The sequence below is a fragment of the Mercurialis annua genome, linkage group LG3 (genome assembly GCF_937616625.2).
Source record: "Mercurialis annua linkage group LG3, ddMerAnnu1.2, whole genome shotgun sequence".
Taxonomy (NCBI): Eukaryota; Viridiplantae; Streptophyta; class Magnoliopsida; order Malpighiales; family Euphorbiaceae; genus Mercurialis; species Mercurialis annua.
This window is the reverse complement of record NC_065572.1, coordinates 1,741,999-1,765,216: the sequence shown is the minus strand read 5'-3', so window position 1 is coordinate 1,765,216 and position 23,218 is coordinate 1,741,999. Positions and strand designations below refer to the sequence as shown.

The 23,218-nt window shown below is 29.3% G+C and overlaps 2 protein-coding genes across 2 annotated transcripts; one reads left to right on the top strand and one right to left on the bottom strand.

Annotated features, from left to right (window-relative positions):
• On the bottom strand, positions 1-6,783 carry LOC126674952 (kinesin-like protein KIN-14G). The gene is made up of 19 exons (XM_050369504.2): positions 6,357-6,783; positions 5,703-5,869; positions 5,473-5,622; positions 4,898-5,128; positions 4,732-4,803; positions 4,576-4,644; positions 4,436-4,504; positions 4,177-4,335; positions 4,007-4,088; positions 3,706-3,801; positions 3,438-3,614; positions 3,249-3,355; positions 2,986-3,164; positions 2,598-2,759; positions 2,258-2,511; positions 2,009-2,172; positions 1,741-1,923; positions 826-1,349; positions 1-415 (listed from the first exon to the last, which is right to left on the bottom strand). Exons 1-19 carry the CDS (start codon positions 6,496-6,498, stop codon positions 289-291), a joined length of 3,114 nt encoding a protein of 1,037 aa, XP_050225461.1. The 5' UTR covers positions 6,499-6,783; the 3' UTR covers positions 1-288.
• A 12,571-nt stretch (positions 6,784-19,354) lies between these two features.
• Positions 19,355-23,218, top strand: LOC126673255 (uncharacterized). Its single transcript, XM_050367334.2, has 3 exons — positions 19,355-21,126; positions 21,229-22,210; positions 22,795-23,218. Exons 1-3 carry the CDS (start codon positions 19,969-19,971, stop codon positions 23,046-23,048), a joined length of 2,394 nt encoding a protein of 797 aa, XP_050223291.1. The 5' UTR covers positions 19,355-19,968; the 3' UTR covers positions 23,049-23,218.

Genomic DNA, 23,218 nt, shown 5'->3' with positions numbered 1-23,218 from the left:
TGGCTGAAATTTTCTTGATATTAACAACTTCAAATGAAAAATAAATGTTATAAAAAAAAAAGATTCACAATACCAACACCATTATAAACAAATAGGGTGGGATTGCATAGTACAGTTTAGAATCTCCACCTAATAAAAATTTAAGGCTATTGCCTTTTAAAAAAAAAATTAAAATTGAAAAACTCTGTTTTTTCTTTTCTTTTCACCTACAACTAAATAATAAATACACAAAAAAAAAAGATCATGAAGCCGGCCGGCCACTTCCTTGAGCAAGTCCGGCCGGAATTCTCACTTTGCCCGGCTAGTTTTTCTCTTAATATCAGAACCAACTATCGGTCTTACAGTCTTGTTTTTTACTGGACTCACTCCGCTTGGTTTCTTCGATGGCGACGGAATTAGTGACGGAATTAAACTCCTGTTTTCACATAGCAAAAATTATAAAAAAGTTACGACTAGTTAACAAAATTTACATGCTAAAATTCATGTTCAAAAAAGTGTTTTGTGTGATTGCTTAGGACTCAAGAAAGTGTTTTGTATGAGTACTCAGGACTCAAGAAAGTGTTTTTTATGAATCTATGATTACTTAGGACTCAAGAAAGCATTTTGTATGATTACTTAGGACTCGAGAAAGTGTTTTGTGTGATTACTTAGGACTCGAGAAAGTGTCTTGTGTGATTACTTAGGACTCGAGAAAGCGTTTCGTATGGTTACTTAGGACTCAAGAAAGCGTTTCGTTAGCTTACACAGCAAAAATAACTGTAGATTTCCCAACAAAAACAACAACAGCTAAGTTTTCAAGTTCAAATTCAAGTTCAATAAACTTACTTTGTTTCTGGTCTTCTCAATCCCTTATCAAGAGTCTTTTTCGATTTGAATCCGACCCCATTAGGAATGGTGTTTGTTCTTGAAAGATTAGATTGCCATAGCAAATCTGGTTCAGAAGAATCACTAGTTCCAGCCTCAAGTTCTTCAGAACCATCAGTAGATATTGCATCGAACCGCCGACTCTGTGCATCGTGTAATTCTGGGCTATCTTTGATCTTTTTTGGAGATTTAGAGTTACTAAAAGATATTTGTTCCTGGTAAATCTTTGAAGGTTCTGAAAAAAATGGCTCTGGTAATTGTCTATTGTCTAATTCCCATTGTCCTAAAAGATTTTCTTCTCCATTGAGATTGTCTAGTCTGTTCACCATCACCTTATCTACCCAGTCCCCAGACGCTGATTCCTTATCGTCTTCCTTCCCGTTCTGTACAACAAGGCCGACGGGTGGCCAAGGAGGTGAATTCATTCGCAGTTCATTGATGTCCAAGCTTCGTCTTCTCTGGATTGAAGACTTGCAGTTCCTCATCTGTATATATCATTTAAATATTGGAATGAGAATGGGAATTGATGAGTTATGTTGCACGAAAATGGAAACGCTGAAATGGAAAATACTGAAATAGGAATCGGGCGAAAATACTTTTCTTTATCTATAAGAATCGATTATAAATGTAAAGTTTCACAATTTTAGAAGTGTTCCAGAAATGAAAATGAAACACCAAAACCTACAACTCTATAAATTTCCGTACAATATGAAAATTATGGAAAAATACAGTGAAAAAGACTTAATTTATCAGAATAGATTATAAATATAAAGTTTAAGCGTTTCTGATAATAAAAACAAGACGCCAAAACCGAAAACTCTACAAGTTTCCATTCAATATAGCATGACAGTTTACCAACGACGAGCATTAACTAACCTCGGGATTACTAGCATTGTCAAGTGATTCCCTGCGACTATTACTATCTCCAACGCTATGCCACGAACCAGAATGTCCGCCCATCCTCAGCCTGTGTCTTTCCGGGGTGCTGGATCTGGAATGCTGTGAATGCTGCTCTGAGTCTGTATCCTTCCTGGCTAAGGCCGCCTTTAGGTTAGCAATCTGAAAACAGAATCGAAATGATGTACCGGTTAGTCATTATATTTCAGGATGAAACAATCAGAGCAGAGAATGTGGTAGTAAGAACCTGATCTTTGAGTTCCTTCACTTCACCACTATCTTTATTAACTTTAGCAGCACCCAGCTCAACCGTGGCAACTCGTTCAGCGAATTTTAGAGTACTAATCGTTTCACCAGTAGCTTCAGTCTCAGGACTTATGTGTACAAACATCAGAGTCTTCGCTTGTCCTCCTGATGGTTACATAGACAAGACATGATTAGATTGGATCAATAAAAATAAGATAAAAATATGAAAACGTCTTTTGATTAATTTTACCGAGTGAATCTTGAAGTAGTTGTGTGAGTTTGCTGTTCCTGTAAGGAACATGAGAGCTCTTTTGTGCGAGAGACGAAATGACATCTCCTAATGCCGAAAGAGATTTGTTGATATGTTGTGCTTCTTTCAATCTATCCCCGGTCACCTCAGATTTATCGATGCGTTCACTTCCTGCTAGATCAACCAAGTGCATAGAACCACGAATTGTAGCTCCAGATGTCAAGTCTTTTCCTTGAACATGAACTGTCAGGCAGCTGCACGAAAATGTAGAATGTGAGTCCTAAAACATTTACCAAGGAAATTTAAAGCTAGACATCAGCAGAATATTAATAAGCTGCACCTGTGAGACCGACTGCTCCGATCATTCATTGCTGTAGCACTCACTGCACGGTTCTTGTGTCCAATGTCCATCAAATTTAGAACATCAGATGGTGAAGATACGGACACAAGGCTCGCTTCTGGTACGTTAATTCCATTCTGAGAACTGTTGCGAATTTCTAATGTATGTTGGAGTTAAGTAAACAAGTAGGAAATTAATTCAAGGTGGCATTAAACAAGACAAACTGTTATACACTATGTTGCATGGAAACTTTTCGAATACTACATTTCAGCATTTCGTTTTCCTTTCAAAAAGGCTTCTGAAACTCCGGATGTTTCAATACTTTTGTTTCCGTGCAGCATAGGTTATAGACAAACAGAACAGACTGAATAAAAGTCAAAAAGGATATCTTTTATTAACACTATCATTAGCAAGCAAATCTCTGACTTGCTCGTTGTAGATTTCGAGCATCTGCACTGAGATTTCATAGCAAATAATTTCCTTTCTTTGGTCTTGTAGAAGAAATAGATCACTCAATGCCCTGTAGTTTACACCTAGACTTTCCTCTGTAAGTTCCTTGGGGCCAGTCTGAATGATCCAACAAAACAAGTAAATAAAAGATATTTAATCAATCAAATAAAAAATTCACAGTAGTTAAACTTATCTTCTCACCATAGTAAAAGTTTTTCCAGATCCTGTTTGGCCGTATGCAAATATACACACATTAAAACCATCAAGAACTGATCGTATCAAAGGCCGAGTGTCTGAGAATACTTCCTCTGCAAGAAATAAAAAGGCCAAACCAATTGAAGAGCCGAGCTTTTAACAAGAATTATGTACTGAAAAGGGAGGCTTACGGACCTTGAGTCGCCATAGGACTAAAAACTTTATTGAAACTAAATGATTTCTTTCCCTCTTTTGCATATTTTGAGGGAGTCAGGATTGTAATGTTTCCTTCTTCTATGTGATCCACAGTACTGAAACGGCTTTGCTGGCCAGGTAAGAATGGTCTCACTCGGCAGTATACTCTAATATTTCCTGTTTCAGCAATTTTATTTTGCCATTAAACTAAGCTTAAGAAGCTTAGGAAATAGATACGTACAAATATCAAATAAGTAATTAATTTTACCTTTTAGGTCCTGCACTTGGTTGTATAACTTGCGGTTTTCTTCAAGCACTTTCTGGTATCCTGAAGCAGCATGAGCTAGACTCCGCATGTGCTTTCCTATCACACGAAATAGCAACAATATAGTACGGAAACAGAAATATTGAAACAGGAAATGCTGAAACGGGAAAATTATATTTTTACAAGAATATGTTATAATTATATAGAGTTTGAGAGTTTGAAAAGTGTTTCTTGAAATGGAAATAAACGTATGAATACAGGACTCGAGAATTTTTCGTGAAACATAGATGGAAGCTAATTGTACCTAGACTGTTGAACTCCTCTAGATGTTTAACCTGCAATAACTGCATTCCTTCTTTTGCAGTGTGAAGAGTGTTCTTCAATTCCTGTACAAACCAAAATTCATTCGCTACTTAAATAATTATGAAATGGTTCATTGGTATCAAAATATTAAGACATTTACCATGGTATTACCTGAATATCACTCTGCTGCTGTTCAACCAACATTTTCTGTTTCATAAGCTGAATGTTCGATTCTTGATCATGATCGTCTTTTTGTTCAAAACTCTCCTCTGTTCTGATTTTCGGGGAAGCATCTCTTGATGTGATTGGTGAAGAAGTTTCTTCTTCCATCTAATTAAAGACATAAGTTACAATTGGAAAATTAGATTTTCAAATTATGAAAATTCATTAGTGAGCTAGAGACAGTCTATGATGCAACCAAATCTCATACCTTTGAATCACTAGAAGTACTTCTTTGAAGAGACATGTCAGGGGTAGATGGTGTCATTTCACTTTTGATCTATCATATTAACCAAAAGATAGTTAGAATCACATAGTTATTAGCAAGTTTAATGAAATAAAGTTACTCACCAATTCTTGTTGGCTTGCTAATCGCGTTTCAAACTCCTTCATGACTTTATTCAGCATAGATTCTACAATCTGTTATCAAAATATAGTTACTTCTCAATGACAAAACAATCTCAAACACATTGGAACACGAATAATCATACGAGCAAGAATTCTCACATTTGGTATTTCTTCTTGATTCTTATTAGCAAGAACAGCACGAACTAGCATATGCAACGAACGAGATGAATTCTACAAATTGTACAAGCAAATAAGTAAGCTTTATAATGAAGTTGCATAAAAGGAAAAGGAAAAGGCAAAAAGGGCCGGGTTTAAGTTCATTTACCGATTCATTGAGTTCATGGCTGAGATCATTCAAGAAAGAGTGATCATTGCTGCCTAATGAAGAACTTCTTGTAGAGTCTGCAATTTTTCTCATGAAAGGTTTGATAGTTCCACTGTTTAATGGTTTGAAACTTCCACCATATTTAAATATACCAGTTCCACCATTCTGTTTCCACTCATTGTATGATTTCAGTGCTAATATACAGTTCACTATCCTAGCAAATTTTCCACCCTGAAAATCATAAATTTCATAGCAGAAACACCATTGAATTAGCTCTCATTGATCATATTGCGTATGAATTTCACAAATAGTCAAATTTTTCGTCTATTGAGCCAAACAAAATAGATGAGCTAATGATAAAATTTAGTAATTGACTATGCTGCACATAAACTTGTTGAGTCCTCCGCGTTTTCTTTACATCCTCAAAAACGCTTCTGAAACTCGAAAATTTATATCTATCACCTATTCTTATGACGTGTTTTCCATTTTAACGTGTTCTATTTCAGCATTTCTATTTCCGTACATGTTCCGATATATATAGTACTTAGTTGAAGAACAAGAACTTGAATATTTACCTGTTCGAGATCACCGGCTTCAAAAGTAGGAAGCCCCATTTCCTCAACAGAGACAAGAAAATTTCTAACATATTCAAAATACTGAAATGCAGAGAGAGCACCACCTGCTCCATCAGGATTAATCACAGAATCACTAGCCAATTCCATAACCTGCCACCAATCATAATCTCATCACATAAATAAAACGGCCCAGATCGAATAATACTCATAACAACTCATAAATATTATACCTTTGGCACTGCTCCAGGTTGAACCTTGTTAAGAACAATGCACAATATTAATCCACTTCTCAATCCCAGCCTGAATTCTTCTTCTGATGGCTCTGCTGGTAAATCTTTCCCTCCAACAACTCCCACCATTTTTCTGATCCAGCAAGCTGCTTCATATCTTCTAAGTGCTATCATTTTAATCCCATTGAACAAAAATTAGAAAAATTCAAATCAAATAGGATACACAAACTAACTTTATTTATTTATTTTGGTGATCAAATTTTAATATTTTTCATTTTGGTTACCAAACTATCATTTTTCTCATTAGGAGGTCTTTCGGCCAAAAATATTTAAGTGGCAGCCGGAATTTATTTCTTTTTTACCTAAAAATTTGGAATGTGTGCATATATTGGCTTAAAAATTCCATTCTAAAATGAAATTATGCATATATGACAAGCTTTTAAAGTAAAAGTAGCAAAATTTTATTGCCATGTATCAAAACACGGCTGTCAAACATGCATTCTAGCCGGAAAAAACTCATTTGAAAAAGGATAAAAGTTTAGTAACTTAAAAAAAACAAAGTTTAATAATCAAAATGAAAAAAAGAGGATAATTTGGATACCATCACGATCAATTATCCAAAAAAACAAAGAAAAATAAAAAACTTGATCATACAAGGTTCATCAGCTTTTCTTGAGACCATATCAAAATCTCTTGATCTGCTGGTTCCATTTCCATGCTGTTGAAGAATTTCTTCCACAACAGAAACTACAGAGAATGGTGACGATGATGATGATCCTACTTGTTCTGTCGACATTTATAAAAATTCTAAATTGCAAAACAACCCCGTATCAGAACTTCTTGTTCAAATAACACCCATTTATCTTCTCAAGAAACCCAACAAAATTCAAGAAAAAATACTCAAAAACTTCACCAAACTTTCAAGAATGCGTGGTTATATTGAGATGGATGTATGTGATGGGTATAAATTGATGTGTTTGGGGTAATTATAATAATTATTATAATAAGAAGAGAGAAAAAGAAAGAAAATAAAATGGAAAATTTTCTTGCAGTTTTCTTTCTTTTTCTTTCTTACAAAGTTTCTGAGTTTGTTCTGTTCGTGTCTATTTTTGAAGGAGGAAAAGTGTCGTTACCGAACCTGGTTCCGAACCTCCCGGGTTTTTTTAGCTAATTTTAATTTTTGCAACTGAATGCTCTAATTTTACACTTTTCTTTAATTATGAAAAGAAAAATTATATCAATAGTGTTTGAACTTTTTCAAATCTTATGTTTCGGTGTCTTAACTTTTATTTCTTTTATATTAGTATTTCAACTTTTTAAAAGCTCAATCAGTGTTTTTAGCAGTTTTTTGGATCCCTCGTGCTAAAAGACAAAAAATAATTTTATTTTTACTTAAACATTGCATCATATTAATAAGAATTATAGCTATGTGTACGATGATATATTTATATATGTGAAACTAAAATGATAAAATATATGAGTTAAAAAATTATTTGTAATTTTATTAGTAGTGCGGTGATTGAAAAATGACTAAAAAACACTCATTTGAGACGTTTTTAAAAAGTTGTAATAAAATAATAAAAGTTTAGACACCAAAACAAAAGATTTGAAAAAAATTAAACACCCTTTATGTAATTTTTCCATTGTAAAATAATCTATAACAGCAATTATTAAGATGATTTTTTATTATTATTTCCATTGCAATTAAGTACTTTTGCAATTCTTTAGAATAGTTTATTTACCGTAATCATTGATTGTTGTCATGCCAATATACTAAATAAAACCTTTTGGGGAATTATTTAGGATCAATACTTAAATAATACCTACATTTTATCATATTTATTGGTTATGAATCATAGTTTTTTTTAGTTTTTGAATAATATTTTTTATTTTAATAAAAAAAATTCTTAATATTTTCTAATTAAATTAAGCCGACGTGTCAAACCGAATTAAATATTTTGTAAAAATATGTTATCACATGAGTTATCACTGCAATTAGAAGTTGCTTCTACCAGAATGTGACAATACCATAGCTGAAATGGAAATATAATCTAATAATTTACTTCAATTCATTGTGATATCGGTTAAATTCAATTGCAAAAATATCGATTTACTTTCATTAGTAATAAAAGATTAAATATAATATCAAAAAAATTGTAAATTAAAGTGTATGTTCCGTGGAAATTAGGTACTATTAAAACCATTTAAATAAAGGTTTAATTGTAAAAAAATCCACACTTTTATTTATACTAGTTTTCGCATTACGTGCTATACACGTGGCTCGTAACGTAACTCATCAATGAATATATTAGTAAATTTATTATAATTATATCAATTTTTTTATTTATAATTAATATTAAATTAGTTAAGAATTTTTATAAAACTAAATATAATATATTCGGTTATTAATTTTTTTTTTCATACTGAATTTATTCTTCTTTTGGTTTTATAATAACCATAATTAAATAATTAACTAAATTTATTAATAATATTTTTTAAAATAATAAGAAAAAAAATTAAATAATATTATATTGACAAAATACAGTATTTTAATTTTATAGTTCAATCAAACTAAAAGATAGATATTCCTACTAATTTGGAGACAATTTAGTTATTTTTACATACTAAAAACTAAATTGGAGATAATTTAGCTACCTATTCTAATTAGGACTTTAATTACAATAGTGATTAATTAAATAACTAATTAGGTAATGACTATAAAACTTTTATTTAGTAGTAAACTGAAAAGGATTATTCGGTAATTTGCATGCCCCCCCCCCCCAATCCGTGCTTTTATATATAGTACTAGTTTTTCGCCACGTGCTACGCACGTGAGCGACATTTACATGACCCGTTATATATATCGAATATTAAAAAAATAATTTATGACAAATAATTTAATTTATAATAAATTAATACAATTTTCAATTAAAATTATAGTCAGTAAGTGATATTAATATGGTTTGTATATATTAAATAAATGATTAGATTAAATTTTAGTATTTGAATACATGACTCGTTAGTTATTTTTATAATTATATTATATGAGAAAAAATAATTATTATTTGAATTCAAACATTTTTATTCTTATTGATATATATTTTATTTGTCATAAGTAATTTTATATTTTATGTAGCTACACATATTAGCTATAGATAGACTAATGTGTAGTTATTAAAGTCTAGTGTTGTAAGTTTTAATTGCCCCTTTCCTTCTCGTTACGCAAGTGAACGATATTTAAATGACCCATTATATATATAATAATAATAATAATAATAAAATTATTAGATGAATTTTTTTTAAGTTATTAGATTGTATTTACAAAATTATTCATCATGATATTTATGTGACCCGTTATATATATATATATTAAATATAAATTAAAATACTATATATAAAATTTTAATTCTTATAAATTAGTATAAAATTTATATAAAAAATTTTAATTCTTATAAATTATTATAAAATGAGTTTATTTTTATAAATTTAATTTTAATTTTGAGATATTTTTATCAAAAATCAAAAATATTTTGTTATTAAAACGTTTAAAAGATGTAAATTAAAGGTGCAAATAAGTCTTTAAATTTTGACTCTAGGTAAGTTGGTGGACAAACAAACCCTTTATATTAATTTAGTTTATTTTACATTGAAAAAAGCTTTTTCGTACCTAATTTATATTTTTAAAGATTGGATTGAATTAATTTAGACTTTTAGAATATGAATAATCATTCATAAAAAGTTGAAGGGTGTATAATACCCTTTCCCCTTATCTTAGATTTGAATTTTTGACAAAGAGTTAGGCAAAGTGAATGTGAATTTTTGTCTTTTATTTTTCTTATTATGCGAGAATACCAATTTCTTCTTGTTTTCCGTGTTTCTATTTGATTTGGAGTATAATACACACTCCTATTTAGTAGTACCCTATATTATAGTATTAATTAATTAAGTTTTTATTAATTTTATTTTTTAATTATAAATTATACCCTTAATGAAACCTAATACCGTAATTTTACCTGTCCCCCCCCCCTTCCCACATATAAAATAGTTATAGATAGATAGATTTGCAGTTTAAACTAAATTTTAAAATTGTTGTAATACTCTGCCAATTTTATTTTTCATTGCGATTCTATCTAAATTTTTTTAATCAATTTAATTGTCCTAATATTTAGTTGAATTTTTATACTAAACTTATAATTAGTAAAACTTATTTTTCAGAATGTTGTAACTTAACTTGTAATCTAAAAATCAAAAAATGACATTAGAGTCTAACTATAAATTCTCTAATTTTTGGTCTGTTGAAGCAAAAAAAAAGTAAATTTGAAGTTAAAAATGATCATAATAGCCGAATAAAGCAAATAGGTCTTGTATTTAGGTGAATAACTGAAAATACTAAATTAATTGAAAATGAATGGATAAAAGTATAGTGTAATTGTAAAACTGAGACAGTAAAATTAAAAAGTTTAATTTAAATTGCACAAACATATAAATATTTGAATTTTTAAAACAATTAAACTTTAAAAACAGAATTTGTAATATATATTTCATTTGGCATGTTATAACTAACTCACTAATGAATAGTAAAAGGTTGAATATTATTGTTATTGAAAAGTTCTTACCAATTTTGAAACTTAATACACAATATAACGGTAGTTAAATTTCGCTAAAGTAACCGGAAGGCGCAAGTGAATTAGTAAGACGTTGTGCAGGTTTAAGTGAGATTGCCGATCTAAAATGTGGCCATATATGTAGCCGTTTAAAATTTGAAATTAAAATTTTGTTTCCTGTAAAAATTCTATCCGATTTGAGAAGACACTTATTTAGATATAAAAAATTTAAGAATGTCATTTTATAGTTAAAACCCGTTCGAAAACACTTCAGATATCATATACCAAAATTATTTTTAGCTCAAGTACCTTGACGCTAAAGTTATATATAAATATTGATGAATTATGGTTTTGTGCGCTTTGCAAAAATTCGTATTAGGGTCACTTGTAGCTTGATACAGTGTATGTAAAACACTGTGGAATATTATTATTTCGAAGTACTAATAATTAGATCAACTTCCTTTGAAAAAAATTATCAATAGGTTAAGAAAAATATTTTCCTAAAGTAAGAATTATTGCACCTTTTTCTTTTGAACAATATGACAATTATCATAGCTATATATAATTATGAAGAATTATACATTTGAATTGATAAATTTAGCTAAATTAATTTTATAGATTAAAGATATCAAATTCGAGTCTCGTAAATTAATATCCAGCAAGCGTTAATTATTATATAAATAGAAAGAGAGTTAAGTAATTAAATAGATTTTACTAGAAAAAGAAGTGAAATTTCATTATCTACAATAAGTAAACTTTCATTCTCATCAAATGTCCAAAACAGTAAAAATCTCTATTCTAATTAAGATCCTATTCAATTTCATAAGAAAATTACAACGTTGCTTTCACATCTCACCTTATAAAATTTTATGACTTTTTTAACTTCACATCTCACCTTTCTAATCCCTCACTCATTTAATTAATTTTAGGTTTAATGGTCTAAAATTATCCAAATCGTATAAATATTTAGTCTTAATAGTTTTATCACAATTTTATAAAAAAAATCCATCAAATTTAGCCATTATTAATAATTGTATGATTTGATATGTATTTTTAGTGTTTTGAATAATGAATTAAGAAAATTATACATCATATCTTAATCAATTAAATAAAGGTTTTGAAGGAATAGATTATAAACTTATTGATTATATATATATATATACATATATATATATATATATATATATATATATATATATATATATATATATACTAAGTTTGAAGCATAAAAATATAAATTCATCTTATTTCGTGCTTAAATATTTTAATTAACTAAATTAAAAAATTAGTAAGAATTGAACTCTAGACATCTTAATCATAAAAATTGAAAAATCATATCAAATAATAACGTAAAATCTTTGATATCATATAAAATAATCAATCTTAATAAAAATCAAATATTATTTGATAGTCCAAATATGCATTTATTATCTTTAACACTTGCTTTCCAAAATGGCACAAAAATTAAATAATTTTGATATAGACATTGTCATTTGCTACGAAATTAATAAAATTACTATATCCTACAAAACTAGTGCTAAGAGCATCTCATTCTAGTGCACAATGCTATAATTTAGCATTTAGCATAAAAAAATATTTTTATTGCACTTCTATTTTATATGCTAAATTTAGTATATATTTAAATTTTGTGTCAAATTTGTTAAAATATTTAGCATATGCTAAATTTTATTATATCTAAATTATTTACAGATTTTCCATCAACAATGATAATCGCTTATATAATTATAATTTTAACATTTATTTTAGCATTTTTATAATGGAGTGAAATTTAATAATATGTGCTATATATATATATATATATATATATATATATATATATATATATATATTATGCTAAAAATAGCATAAAAATAGAAGAGGCAATGGAGATGCACACTTATATGTTATTTATAATTGCTTATGAATAAAGATTAGGCATGCATGTCATCATAGTTATAGAACAGAACCTATTATATTAATTAAAAATGATAATTAATTAAGTGAAGTGATTATTGAAACATGAGATTATTATTATCACAAACCTTAATTTATTATTATATAATATGATACTATTGATCTTCCGCAGTCAATGGGCCAACTTAATATAATCTCTACATTTTATTATTCATTAATTAAGAAAATGTTAATCTAGTAGACTGAAATTTCCTGATTTGCCCCTCTATTTAATTGCTAATACAAGCCCTCCCGTTCCCTCCAACGTTCAAACATATGGCTCGGATCCGAGCCTGATTAGGTTCGTGTGATTATCTTTTAACCGTAATTAAATTATTACTAAATGCTATTAAGAAATTAACAAAAAGATAAATAAATAACTGGTGGGCCCTTAAAATAGTGGTCCAAGAGTGGGGCCCAGAGCACCATGCCGGCAAGTATTAGTTAAAGGGTGAAAGGCTGCCGGCCCAATCACAAAGCTTAGCTACAAGTAGGCTCCAGTGGTCAGCTTAAAGACCTTTTCATTGCATGTTGATGAAACAAACTCATCATCAAATTTGTTTTCAAAAATAAAATAAAAAATAGTATAATCTTGATTATCATTAACATTAGCAATTACCTTTTGTGCATTTATTTCTCTTTTATTGCAAATCTGATGTGAATTTAATGTTAACGGAAGCTCAATTGAAAGAAAAAATTAAAAAAAAAAGAGTGAAATCGCGACTAAATCAATCTTTTTAATCAAATCACTATGTTTATTTGAGGTTACTTTTTATTTATGCATTTTGCAATTCATGTATTTTTGCAAATTATTTTTTGAAAAAAGCCGATCCATGTTTTTGCAATTATTTTATAAATATAGAGCAGTTTTCAAAAAAAGAAAGACTCAATTTATTTTGCATAATTAAGTATAATCTTGTTTAGAAGAAAATAAGTAAAATCTCGATTATCTTTAGATATCAGCACTAAAAAATAAGCAAATTAGTGAAGAAGTGTTTTTCCCACAAACAAAATTGCAGCCAACAATCAAAAATATAAGTAGCTTGCCAATTTTGTTTAAAGAATCTTAACTTATATTTCTTTTGTATTCCTTCGAATAATGTTTTTTGGAGATTACTTCTTGCAAACTATTTAGTTTGGTTGATTTTTTTTGTTCGCTTATTTCAGTTAGATTTATACTAAAACTTAACAAAAAAAGTGCATGAATTGAAAAATTATTTTTAATAATATTAAAAGCAAAAATAATTGTATAAGTATAATTTGCTGGATTTGGTTAGTTTTGATCATCCTAATTTTAGTTATATGAACTCATATATTGTGGTTGGTCTACCAGGATGAGGGAAGATGACTAAACCAATATTTTTTCCTTTGTGAGAACTAATGCTTTTGGCCTTTCTAATTGTGATGTCATTTAAATTGTCCGAACTTGAAACATTATGGCTGAGCCACATGCTGTTAGAGACTCGTTGAATCTTGTACTTTAGACATCAACATTCTAAACAAAAAGAGTGTCTTGGTTCTTGTAGTAAGCTTCAAAGGATAAAATCTAGGGCAACTGCATGGGTAATTAAACTCATTTGTACCAAAAATCATTTACTTGTCATGCTTTGATTTATGATTTTTGACCCCTCTGATAATTAATATACATGGTAGATCAAAAATTTATTAATTAATAGAATTATTAATTTATTAAATTTATATAAAAAAAATTATAAAAGATATTTTAAAGCATCTACATTAATAAACCTAATATTAATATTATATTGGCTTAATTCCTTAAAAAAAACCCACCTTGCACTTTTTTTTCGTTTATACCCTGACCTTGTAAAAACACCATTTGTACCCAATTTTGGGTTTTTATGTTTCATCTCTACCCAAAAGCATTAAATTGTACTTTTTTTATTTGGAAAAGAGTTTAAAACATACTTTTTTCTATTTTAAAATATACAAATAAATCCTTAAACTTAAAAAATAATCAAATACATCCAAATAATTAATTAATTTTTTTAATTTGATAAAATAATAAAAAATTAAAAAAATTATTATTATTTTTAATTTTTTTTGTCGGAAATATTTTTTAAAAAGTTGAAAAAATTAAAAAAAATTCGAAATATTTTTTAAAAAAATTTAAAAAAATTATTATTATTTTTAATTTTTTGAAAAAGATGGTATTTTTGTACTATTAATAACATTAATATCTAATTCGTATATAAGTTAAAAATGAAGGATTGTTTTAAACTTTTTTTCAAATGAAAAGAGTACAATTTAATACTTTTGGATAGAGATGAAACATAAAAATTCAAAATTGGGTACAAATGGTGTTTTTACAAGGTTAGAGTATAAACGAAAAAAAATGCAATGTGGGATTTTTTTAAGAAATTAAGCCTATTATATTATTAAAAAAACTAACTAAATACACTTTACAATCACTCAATTTAAAAGAAACAATTTTATATTCAATTTTAAAAATATCAATTGATTTCAAACCAAAAAATAATTATTAAAAAGTTGTATTCATAAAATAAAATAATTTTTAATTTTTTTATACTAGAGATACTTTACTTACTTTAATTTGTTTATCTAATAACTTCTTTTAAAATTTCTCAAAAGAATAAGAAAGTCATAATTTGATGGTATTTTAACTTCCACTTTATAAATTATGGTTAAAATTTCCTCAAATAATTCATCAATTGTTATATATTTCTTTAAAAAAAATCTCTCTAATAATTATTATTCGTGTAGAATATATTTTAAATTTTATTAATTATTAAATAATAGAATTATTAATTATCCAACGTGGAACGAAGTTGATTCTCTCAATTTTCTATTAATTATTAAAATTATTAATTTATACAATATTAACTATTAGAGGATCGACTGTATATTGTCACTTTCATGCCATGCACTAAAGTTTTTTTCTATAACATGTTTTGCAAAATAGGTACTCAATTTGATTTGAATCAAACTAAACTAAACTTAAATGAACTATGTCGTATGTTTTTTAAAATTAAATTAAACAAAATTTATAAGGATAAATTAGAATATTTGATTTGATTGTTTTTTCTTTTTTTTGCTCATTTTAGATACTAGATTCAAATTTTGGTTCGTTTGCACTAAAATATATATGAAATTTTGTAGATTGATTAGAAAATTTAAATAAGGTATATTGATTGAGTTTTTATATGTTATGAAACTGAGATTAAAATAGATTTTAATTAATAAAATTAATAATATTTTTTGGGTAAATTAAAATTCTCAACACAACAGTGTGTTTGATATGCTGACGTGAACACAGCTACGTTGTATGTATGATTTATAATGTTAAAATAGGAACAATACTAGTGCATGTTGATGTGGAACAACATAGCTTCAATGTTCATCAGTTTAAGCTCATTAGTTTAAAAACCGAATCATCAATAGTCGTGTTATAGGTTAAAACTGAACCAAATCAAAAATCATTGTCTATCCGAGCAACTTTATCAATTTATTTTGCTTTGATGATTCATTTCAATTTGATTTATAGACACCCCTAACAACAACCACAAACAAAAAAAATATGTATTTAATTAAGTATCAAATAAGTGTTGGACGGTTGAAACTTGGAGAACAAAATACAAAAATATTAGAAATAGAAATGAAATGATAAGATCCACTAAAGGATTTTAATTAGTTTCAATTAATATACATGAAATATAGATTAATATAAAGCCTAAAAAAGTAATCATATATTAAATTACTTTATGCTCCAACTTTGATGCCTAATTATTGGGAAGCATAGTTCAATGAATAGGACTAGTTCGAGGCTTTATTTTGAAGTTAAAGTATAGTTAGTTTGTTGATGATTTGGACTTGGCGATAAGGCTCTCCGCCGATTGGCTTTGCTACTCTTAAATTTTAATATAAACTTAAAAAAAAAAAAAACGAGGATCCAATTTTCATGAGTAGGCAAAGAAAGAGAAGAATCTAAGTCAATGGAATGGGACTAATTTAAACATTTAATATGAGATGAATTATGCAATGGAAAGTAGATTCCTGTGGGAAAATAAATTTATTTATCTATAATTTTAATTCATTTACCAAATATTTTATAATTTTATCAAAAAAAATTTATATTCATTAAATATATTCGCAATTTGGTTGGAATTAACGTGACATAATATTATACGCCAATTTATATATAATATTTAACCAGTTTGACATATATGAAATCATGTCACCAGCTTCAAATAAATCGTGAGTATATATGATAAAAATAAAAAAAATGTGAAATTGCGCTAATTTGAAAATGGTAATATTTAACAAACTGGTAAAGTATGAATATAACAAATTTATCCCCACCTTTATTCAAAATCATAACGTTAGTGTGTATATATGCATTTGATCAATGTTTTCTTTTAAACACAAGCCATGTGTCCAAGTCATCTCATGAAGCCCTAAAGCAATTTATGACAACGGTACTTTAACTAACCATTTTTCTTTAATTTTATTTAAAACCCACAAATTATAAATTAATAAAACTTTTTTATAGATTATGTGACAAACTGACAATAGGTCCAATTTGATTAGTTATTTAATCCAAGAAAATTAAGAAAATATAAAGGTGTAAGAAAGCTTTATTGTGGCAAATGACTTGTCCACTTATTATGTCCACTTATTATGTCCAAAACCCTTTAATCTAAAACTAAATCTAGTATATTAAGAAGGAAAAAAAGAGTGGACAATAATGTTTTTCTTTTTGAAGCAAAGAAGTAAATATTATATGAAGTGATAAAATTCTAATCTTATTTTAATTCTTGATTATTAGTTTCTATGAATTATTATAAGATAAGATGGTCCCAAAATTTAGGAGTAATGTTTGTTAGATGAAGAAACTTTAAGATAATAATTGTAATTAACACCCTCCATTGAATTGGACAACTCAACTCTTTTGAACTCCATAGGTAGGGGAATAGAAGGCTTAAGAAGCACATTTTAAGCAAAGTTTTTATAAGTTCACCACTATGCATATAAATGCTTATATATAAACTATCCATTTATATACAAAAAAAAAAACTATCCATTACTCTTTTCCAATATATTAATATCATGTTCATGGCCAAATTTGGCTCGATTTAGGTCATATCTAATGGGCTTGATTTTTTTAGATGTAAACTTGATTTTAGTTCGGTCTAAAATTACTATTCAAATCCGGTTTATATATTTAATCTTAACTGGTTTGGATCGAGATTTTCCAAAAATAGACTGAATTTAACCAATTATATAAACTCAAGTCTTTTACGTAACAAAACATGCTTAAAATGGACCCAAATACGACCAGATTTGATGAAAAATAAGTATCCAATCTCGCCCAAACATGCCAGGCATTGATGGGCTAAATGAGAACCGATCCAATGATTATATCTACTCTTGAATTATTGAACTAGAACAAAGTAAATTTATATTCATTTCTGGTCTAACATTACGTTCCATTTATTTTATATATTGAATCTTTACATATTTGGATCGAGATGTTTTAAACATAGACTAAAATTTAACTAATTATATAAACTCAAGTTTGTACGTAAAAAAGACATGCTTAAAATGACATCAAATTCGATAGAGTTTGATGCAAAATAAGTGTCTAAGCCCGTCCAAACAGGCCGATATGGACGAGCTGAGTGAGTATCGACCCAATAATTAGGTCTAGCCTTTAATTATTGAACTGGACCAAAGCCCTTTTAGGAATTTAATAGTAAGTAGCTTTCAAAGCCCAATTTAACCAATTGTGTCTTGCTAATATTTAAGCCATAATCCAAATGACAATTCAAAATAAATTATAGAGAGCCCATAATGTATGGATTGAACGCTTATTTACACTACAGCCAAAAAAGCCCAAGTTTAACGTATAAGGTCCATGTCCTCCACATCTTTTTCCAATTCAAGAGAAAATTAAAGGATAATAGATTTAGAGTTTGAATATTCTCTTTATTAATTTAAAATCTAACAATTTATATTCTGTTTATTATAATAATACAGAAAGATCTGAATAGGAAATATTCATATTTAAAATATAATACCACTATCACTAAAATAATTATGTGGAGACAAATTAATTTCATTTATAAATATACGGCGAATGTAAATAATTTACATTTTAAATATAGGTCTAATAATGTTAAAAAATTAAATATTTTTGATTTTAAATGTTATAAATTTATTGATTCACAGGAAATTTATCCAATTTTTACCTATTTTACAATTGAATGTGTAATTTTTTTTGTTGAAAAGAAGAGTAGTTGCTAAATGCTAATTGAAACTTATGCGGTTATTTACTGGAGTATTAATTTTTCATTACTAAAATATTTATGAAATTGCACTTTATAATAGAGGGTTAATTTTCAGAAGATAATAATTGTCAATTTATAACCTTACTATTTAGGGATAGCTGCAATAATTATGCACACCATGTCAGTTAAAATACAGTTAGAAATGGTAAAAAAACATTTACTAAATTTCCAAAAGATACAAAAACATTATTAATGTCCATTTCACTGTTTTCATTCCAATTCCAGCTGCAACCATGAGTATGACGTCATAATTCACAAGCATACAAATTTTCTAGGCCAAATTCATTTAAAATACACATTTTTGCATTTTTTATAAATCAAGATAAAACTTCTTAAATTTTTAGAATTATTTTCATTTTTTTTAAATATGTCTACAATTTTCTAAGTATTATTTTTTATATTTTTTTAATTACATTGAAAATTTAACAGTCACTGATAGAGATCAAAAAATTAAAATTTAAAATTTTGAATATATTACAAATATTTATAAAACTGAATATAATTATAAAAATTTAAAAATCTAGCTATATATATAAATTTAGATTTTAAAAATGACACCAACAAGTTATAACTCATACGGTATTCATGTTGAATAATAGTCTGTCAAAATCGTGGATTCTATTTCTCACGCTCCCTCCCTTAAATTATCAAATATAAAAACAGAAAATTAATTATATGTAAAAAAATTAAATTTAAAAATGGTTAATTGTAGTGTTATTTTTAAAGATAAATAAAAGAGAATCGGAAACAAAAATGGCGAAAGCCGTAAAGAGCATAAAATAAAAAGAAAATTTAGCTAATTATCGCTAAACAATTTTTCTGTGTTTTGAGCTCTCTTTGTTTCAGGTACCAACCCCACCTTCTCTCCTTTTTTTCTCTCTCTAAACTTTTTTTTCTCTCTCTATACTCTCTGTACATACCTATTTATTGTTTTTTTTTTTTGGAACTTCTGTGCGTATTCCACAATTTAATTTCTGGGTTCTTCGAATTTGCAATTTTTGTTGCTTTTTTGGACAAAAAGATTGCATCTTTTAATTTGGCTCCACTTGTAATTTTAGATTTTGTTTGGGGTTAAATGAGAGTATTGAATTTTATGATCTGGGTGTTGTTTAGTTTTTGATTTTGTGTCGGTTATTTTTGTTAATTCAGATCGGATTCAAGTTATGAATTGGGCTGAAAATTAGGGCCAAGTTGTTGATATTTACCCAATTTGAGTATAACCTAAGCTAGAAACAAAGCATAAAGAAAGAATCTTGGGGATTTTGTTTGATAATTGTGATTTGATTTGATTTGAATTGGATGTGGGGATTTTAAAGATGGAAGTTTTAATATTTATGGGTATGTAACTTGAGGTTTAATATTGTGTGTATGTGTGCAAGATAGATGGGGAAGGGGGGGAAGGTTGATTCTAAGAGGAATTCTAAGACTAGAGTTAGGTTGAAAGACGAGGGTTCCGATGATTCCGATGAGGATTATGTAGCTGAAGTTGAGGAAATTCTGTCTGATGATGAATTAGAGGATTTGGGGAATTCTTTAGATGAATATGCATCGGAGGAGAGTTTTGGTAGTTATGTCGAGGAAGAGGAAGACGGGGAGTTTAGGAAGGTTATTAGATCGAAAAGTAGGAAGGGTTCTCGAGCTAATGGGAAAATTGGGGGTAAAACGTCGCGGAAGAGAAAGAGGGTTTCTTATGAGCAGGAGGAGGAGGATGATGAGGATTATGTCCATGATGATGACGATGACGATGATGATGAATTTAGTCCGGAGGTAAATGATGATGATGACGATGATGATGATTTTTTGGATGAGGATGAAGAATTGACTACAAAAAAGAAGAGTACTAATATGAAAGTGAGAAACAGAGGCCTTCAGAAAAGGGGTGTGGAACGAGGTCGAAAGAAGAGGAGGAAATCAAGGGTTTCAAATAAGCCTTTGACAAAGAAAAGAAGAAAAACCCGCAGGTTGAAGAAGAAAGAGAGATGCGAAATTGATGATGAATATGAAGGTGATTTTATAGATGATGCACCGGATGCGATAGAAAAAAGCAGTAAAAACTCAGCTGTGAGAAGGAAATATGCTGTATCAGATTCTGAATTTGTCCCATCTGGATCATCTGATTATGAGTATACCATCTCGGAGGAAGAGAGAGAGCAGGTTAGGGAAGCCAGTAAGATGTATAGAGGAGTAAAAACTAGCTTAAGGAGTTCATCATCTGTAAAGAATATTCAGGAGGATGGGGATTTATCTCAAGAAGGAAAATCCGTAGCAAGAAAAGGTAAAGAGAAGGTAAAGGAAGTAAAAGTCGAGGTGGGAAAGCAGGTGTGCGGAATTTGCCTCTCAGAAGAGGATAAAAGAAGGTTGAAGGGAACCTTAGATTGCTGTAGTCACTACTTCTGCTTTACCTGTATCATGGAGTGGTCAAAAGTAGAGTCTCGTTGCCCTTTGTGCAAACAGAGGTTTAAGTCGATTACTAAGAATGGAAGAGCAGCGTTGGGAGTTGAGTCAAAGTCTGCGGTAATTCAAGTTCCCAAGCGTGATCAGGTCAATTTTGTTTTTTGTTTCTCTTGTTATTTGATGTTTTATTTGCATTTTTCTTTCGTGCTTATTTCCTGCTTTTTTCTATTGTCTTATTGATTTATATAGGTCTATCAACCAACTGAGGAAGAGATAAGGAGCTTTATCGATCCCTACGAGAATGTAATTTGTACAGAATGCCACGAAGGTGGGGAAGATGGACTCATGTTGCTCTGTGATCTCTGTGATTCACCTGCACATACTTTTTGTGTCGGCCTTGGACGTCAAGTGCCTGAAGGCAACTGGTATTGTGAAGGCTGTAGACCTATCGCTCTTGGATCCACGAGCTCTCAAGATCTGGATACTATGGCGGCTCATCAACGGACAACAAACAGTATTTTTAGTCGACCATCCCCTAATGCAAACACCAGCGATGGCTTAGATTCCACTTTAGAGCCTTCACCTCGTCGTTTATTTGCTCATGGATTTGGAAATCTGTCATCTCCCAGATTTCCCGGTGATGGCCAGTTAGGTGCTCCAGTAGCTGGAGCAGGAGCAGCAACACTGACACAGAGACGCCAGCTACACCGTCATATACATAATCTGATTAATATGAACAGAATCAATCATTTGAATAATAGAATGGATGGGATTTCAGATGCCAACTTGCGAACTGTTATTTCAAACCCTCACAATGATCAGTTAAGGGAAGCCTCCGTTCAAAATTCAAGGACACAAGAAACTAGAGCGTCACAAGGTACATTTATCGATGAGAGATGGGTAGCAAATGATCATCCATCTTCTTCTTTACAAAATGGGGATCTGTTTTCTTTGAGGCTAAGCCAAATAAGAATGCAAGCCCTTCAGGATCAAAGTGTTTCAACAACTGACAGGTCTATCAATTTGACATTGTGGCCTGAACTCTCAGCGATTGCTCCAATATCCGAGCATGATCAATTCCAGCATCACAACAGCAGACATGGCTTGTCATCTGAAGTTAATATGCCACCTCGCAGTGCTAGAGAAGAGAACCAGTTCTATGTGGTAAAGGAACAACTGCAGTCGATGGTTAAAAGCCACTTGAAAAGCTTGTCTCAAAACACTGAATTAGGTATCTATAGTTGAATTATTTCATCAATTATGTCGCTTTAATTTCATCATCGATTTTCTAGCAGTATACTGATAACGTGTTAGAATTTACTTCTACATGTTGCAATTTGTCATTTTAAGCTGTCTTGGGAAGTTCGGGTAATTTTTTCTCAGGATACCTAAACTATCGCCTTAATTTATTTTTGTGACTAAATTTCGTTTTATTTGGTTACTAAACTTTTATTTCATTTGAACGGGAGATTTTTCGGCAAAAAGATGCATACTTGGCAACCATTTTTGTTTATTTTTGCCTGAAAACTTGTCCTGAAAACTTCCCGCCAAACTGAATTTATGCATCTGCGACAAGTTTTCAGGTAAAATAAGCAAAAACCAATTCCCACGTATGCAATGTTGGTCGGAGAACTTCATGTTGAAATGGAATTAAAGTTTAATAACTAAAATAAAACGAACATAACTTTTGGTCACCAAATTAAATAAAGTGATAGTTTGGATGCTGTAAAAATCAATTACTCTGAGAAGTTCCATGAATTAGCAGTAGAATTCATGTTTTTGTAGGAATGCTTAGTTTTGTCACTATTGGTGCAGGCCCCGAAACTTCTAAGGACATTTTAAGGAGTTCGACACATACCATCTTAGCGGCGTGCGGTCTCGAGCACAAAAGGAGCGAAGTTCACTCGATACCTCCGCCATCGATTTGTATGCATGGCGATAGACTGATTGCTGGGCAGACAAGTATATTAAAAGGTCTTTGCTCATCTTGTTTTGATTCTTTTGTAAGAGATGTAGTGAAGACAATCATGGATACAAGATTGCCACAATGGTTAAGTTTAGGTCTTTAGCATTGGACACGGAGAGTGTTTTTTCGGCACTCTTTTTTCTTTTCTTTTTGGATTAGGAATTAGAAAAAACATTTATGGTTAACTTGTTTATAGATATAAAATTCTTATTAACATTGAGCATTGAAGAGCTCCATTATTGTTCTGATTATAATACTCATTGTTAAGACAAA